Source organism: Pseudophryne corroboree, chromosome 11 (genome assembly GCF_028390025.1).
Source record: "Pseudophryne corroboree isolate aPseCor3 chromosome 11, aPseCor3.hap2, whole genome shotgun sequence".
NCBI classification, from domain to species: Eukaryota; Metazoa; Chordata; class Amphibia; order Anura; family Myobatrachidae; genus Pseudophryne; species Pseudophryne corroboree.
The window spans coordinates 290,170,973-290,175,990 of record NC_086454.1 but is presented as its reverse complement, the minus strand read 5'-3'; the positions used below and the strand labels follow the sequence as shown (position 1 = coordinate 290,175,990).

Genomic DNA, 5,018 nt, shown 5'->3' with positions numbered 1-5,018 from the left:
GTGTGCAAAGATTGTGAATGGGGTGGAGATCCCTGTCCACATCATCGGGGATGCTGCATACCCTTTACGCCCCTGGATTATGAAAGGCTACACCCAACAGGTCCAGTTAACCCCAGAGCAACAAACCTATACTCACACCCTGAGTTCAGCAAGGATGGTGGTTGAGAACGCCTTTGGCAGGTTAAAAGGAAGATGGCGTTGTTTGATGAAGCGCAATGATGTGGACCTAAAGAATATGCCTAATGTAGTAGCTGCATGCTGTATACTGCACAACATCTGTGAACTGAAAAATGAGCTATTCCTTCCTGAGTGGACTGTGCAGGACCCTGAGGTTATAAACCCACATGTGGAAGGTGCTTTGTTTGGGACTGCCTCAAACTCCGCTGCAGAACAAATACGCCACACTATTACGTCCAACCTTGCAGCACTGGTACAATAGTGTTTAAGAATCCGCACAACATGTTTGGTGAATTACGTTTTTTTTATTTTGTATTCCACCTTTGATCTTTGGTTTCAATATTTATGATTTTCCAAAAAAACCACATTGCCACAAACTTTGTATATATGCAGAAACAATGTAGAAAACACTGAAAACATGGTCTACTGTTACGCACAAATGGGAATGTTATGCATAGATTTGCAAACAAGTTTTGATTGGCATAAAAAAAAAAAAAAAAAACACTGGTAGGCTTGTAGATACAACACCATAAACCACAGTGTCCCTGCAGTATATTATTACTGTGTAAAAAATAAATAAAAAGTGCTTTAATGTAGAAACTATACAAAACAGAACATAGAAAAAAAATTAAAGAAGGCACAAACAGTTGTGCATAAACAATGACCACACTGTGGTTATTTAACAACAAATAACAACAATAAGAAATTCACTGTGTTTCACGGCAAATTGCGCAATACAGTAAACTCTGTGCTTTGCGCACTAGATGGTGCAGTATTTGGGGCATAGTATGGGCCAGGATTAAATGATGAAAAACCCTGCTCAGGGTATTGTGAGTTGTGGTGTTGGATTGGTGCTCTTGAGGTATTGGTCATACGCTCATAGAACGCCATGTTCATTTGGTGCAATTCCCTGTGGCGGTCATACTGCTCTCTACACATGCGTTCCTGCATTGTCATGACTTGGGAAAGAAATGCATCATGCATTTGGCGTTCTGCCTCTAGAAACCTGTCGAGCCTTGCATCCTCCTGTGCGGACATTGTAGCGTCCATCTCTCGGAGTTGGTCGACAAGGACATTTGACGTGGCTTTAGCCACTTGCTCCGCTCTGTTCAGTTTCTTCCTTCTAGGCGGTACGGTGTAAACTGTGAAGAGAAGAAATACAAAATGAGCGTATATAAAAATAGCAGCGTTAGCAAACATGTGTTTGTGGCATTAATCCACCTATACACTAGCTACTCTGCAACATTGAACTATTTATTAAAATGCAAAGCTCCCCTGGGTGGGGGCAGAAATTGCAAAGCATGCCACCGTGCCAGCAGCGTGCTGAGCGCAGTGATCCTGCAAGGGGCTCATTTGCGCTCGCCACGCTGCTGCCACCCTGGCCACTCATACTACACACATAACCGGATGATTAACAATTGTGGATTTGTGCTATGAGTGTTATTTTCTAAACATGTACTTACTGTTTTTCTGTAAAGTTGGGGTGACGGTACTTTGTACAGTCCCACTGTCACGAGCTTCCACGACGTCTTCAATGGTTGCAGTTATGCTGTCGTCGTTTCTGGATGTGTTTATGGACGGCTGGGAGGATGTGTCGCTCTCCTCAGGTGTGTCGTCAATTAACAACGGGGATGACGGACAGACGTCACTGCTTGTCTGTGTCTCTTCTGGAGTGCCTTCTGTAGCAGTGTACTGTGAACTGGAAGACAGACTCACCGGACTGCATATAGCTGTGTTTCCAAAGATATTGGCACAGATGTCATAGTACTGCCAGTCGATACGGCCAACACCGCTCTTTTTCCTGTTGTTGTCATGCACCTTCAGAAACTGCTTTTTAAGAGTTTTCATTTTGTTTAACACTTGCTGCTGTGTGCGGATGATTCCCCTGGCTTCCAGCATCTTGGAGATGTTTTTATAAATGACTGCATCTTTAACTGTGCCTGTGATCTGCCTCATTATTTCCTCCTCTCCCCTAATGCTCAGCAACTCTCTAACCTCCTGGTCTGTCCAGGTCACCATGCTGCCTTCCTCACACGCATCAAGGACGCTCCCCAGGGCTCTGAAAGATGACATCATCTTTTCTGAGCCCATGAAAGCTCCAATCGGAGGCCTTTTAACAGTCCCGGGTAGTGAATCCCGGGACGGGCCCTTTCACACTACCCAGCTTCCCGGGACGGTCCCGGGACCAACCCTGGTCGAGACCAGGGTTGAAATCCCGGGATGCTCGACCCGGGAAATTGTCCCTGTACCCTTTCACACTGACAAAAATCCCGGGATGATGCGCGTTCACGTGCAATATCCCGGGATTTTCATGCGAGTGTAAAAGGGGTATAAGTAATTCACAGAAATGTTCCACTGTTGGTCCAATATATAATTCCTAGTTACATGTATTTCTAACTGAATTAGTACCCTGATTAAGTGGTAATTATTATAAAGTGAACAGACCTCTATTGGTTCCAATAATGTTATCAGAGTAATATTTTCCATTTTTAAAAAAAATCTGCATTGTTTCGATAACTGAATATCTGTAAAAAAATAAAAAAAAAGGTTAGACAATATTCCACAAATTCACACGTTGCAGGATAGACCCACAGTACGATATGATTATATGAGTCTTTGGGTTTGGTTAACGTTTTGTGAATTTTTTTTTATATAAGTGATCTTAATCAGGGCTGTTTCTAGCCAATTTGGCTCCCAGTGCGAGATTTAAAAATGTGCCCCCCCATGACATAAAAAAATGTGCCCCCCCCCCCCCCCCCCACACACACACCTAGATAAAAAAAAAAACCTTGTGCGCGCACCCAGCAAGGGGGCGTGGCCTCATCTAAATGGGTGTGGCCTCATTTAAATGGGCATGGCCTCGTCTGAAAAGACTACCTCACAATCCAGTTTTTGACCCCGCTCCAACAGATCACGACCACCACAGGAAAAAAAAATTCTACCATATTAAGCCCCACTCAGTAATGCCCCCTGCACCATATTATGCCACACACCGCAATGCCCTTGATACATTAAATCCCCACATTACGGAAGGCAAGAGTCCCTATTTCACACATTATGGCAGGTGTCCCCATTTTACACATTGAGAGAAAGAGAGAGAGAGAATACTTACAGAGGCGATTACCGCTCTTCGGCCCGCCTCACCAGTCACTCCTCGCGCCGGCCTTTCCCTCTTCCTAACTTGGATCCCCCTCTGTACTCCGCTCGGGGGGGGGGAGTTTCGCGGAGTGACGGGGTTGCGTCGTGACATAGCGACGCAAACGTCATTCCGTGAAACTCCGCCCCCCTAGTGGGTTACTCGGGGAGAAATAGGAGGGGGAAGCAGGGAGCCACAGTTAGTGCCGCGGCGGGCGCCCAGTGCGGTTGCACTGCTCGCCTGCCCCAAGAAACGGCCCTGATCTTAATGACTAGAAAGACAGTGATTTTCATTTTAAAGATGTGTTTACAACCTGAAGCTTCTTGTAATAGGGTAATGATTTTAAAACATAGCATAGAATAGTTTCCATGCAGAATTTCTGAAGGGCTACTTTTTAGACTGACCTATGAATGCAGCCTAGAGCATCAGGAGTGCAGCCGCCATTCAGCACAGATTCCCCGACACACTCAAGTGACCAGGTCAGGAAAATGGGCCATGGAGCAGATGTGCAAAGAATTTTCAAAACTTCCCACCCCTAGGAGGGAAAGATCCCACTTGGCCAGCAGCTGAAGTGTAGGACAGAGGTGGCAGCTTGGGTGCAGCAGGAGAAGGAATGCCAATGTCACACTACAGAAGACACTGTGTCTTCCCTTTAAAGTATAAATTATAGAAAATAAATGTAATAAAATGTTGTGTACCCACTTAATATGCTCGGATCTGGCAAAATAACTGAGGAAGAGCATGTGTCTTATAGGGAGGAAGGGGAGCGGGGTTTTTGCCAGTGCCCTGTCTACTAGGGACAACCCCACTGTGTCATCCCACTGCTGAAAGACAATCTAATAAAATTCAGAAATTGTTTTCAAATATTTTTTCATTAATTTATAGTTAGATGTATTCATCACCGTTCATATGTACTAGGTTATATAATAGCTTGGCTGGATGCCATATTCAAAAAACCAAAGCAGCACCCTCAATATTGGGGTAAATTTAGGAAGATGTGAGTCCTATTTAAGATAGGATGTTGCCCATAGCAACCAATCAGATTTTACTTCTCATTTATCTAGCACCTTTTAGAAGATAATACCTGGGATCTGATTGGTTGTTATGGGCAACATCCCATCTTAAATAGAACTCCCATCTTAGTTAATTTACCCCATTATGTTCACTAGATGTGCCACTAAGATGCCTGTAAATACCCAGTGTATTCACTATGACCATGGGAGGACTTTCAAAATGTAGACATTAAATAAATGAGTGTGTTAAGGCCATAACATTATTCCTATCACAGTCCAAATACATGCGGGTAGGTTAGCTGGATTCTGACAAAAAAAAAGGATCAAGCCTAGGATAGAGATAAAGTGGAGCAGTTGCCTAAAGCAGCCAATCTGATTCTGTCATTTATCTAGCACAGTGATTGAAATGGCAATTAGTAGCTTTGGGCAACTGCTCCACTTTTTTCAGTCAGACACTAGGGGACACTGGAACATGCTGACACTGGGGTATAGACGGGTGGCTATAAAGAGCCTGCCACTTTAGATTTTTAAGACGTGTGAAAGCTCCTCCCCCTCTATCCCCCATCAGCCCTCAGTTTTAGAATTGTGCTGAGGCAGCAGGTAATGCTTGGATGAAGTCCAGCCTGGATTTATTTTATTTTCACTTTTTGTCACTTCGTCTCAGGATAACCCTTCCCCAATTATGTAAGAAG

At 44.2% G+C, this 5,018-nt stretch overlaps 1 protein-coding gene across 1 annotated transcript; it reads right to left on the bottom strand.

Annotated features, from left to right (window-relative positions):
• Positions 1–496: 496 nt before the first annotated feature.
• LOC134970180 (uncharacterized) lies at positions 497–2,897 on the bottom strand. The gene is made up of 2 exons (XM_063946198.1): positions 1,641–2,897; positions 497–1,319 (listed from the first exon to the last, which is right to left on the bottom strand). The coding sequence occupies exons 1-2, from the start codon at positions 2,266–2,268 to the stop codon at positions 895–897; spliced, it is 1,053 nt and encodes a 350-aa protein (XP_063802268.1). The 5' UTR covers positions 2,269–2,897; the 3' UTR covers positions 497–894.
• Positions 2,898–5,018: the final 2,121 nt, after the last annotated feature.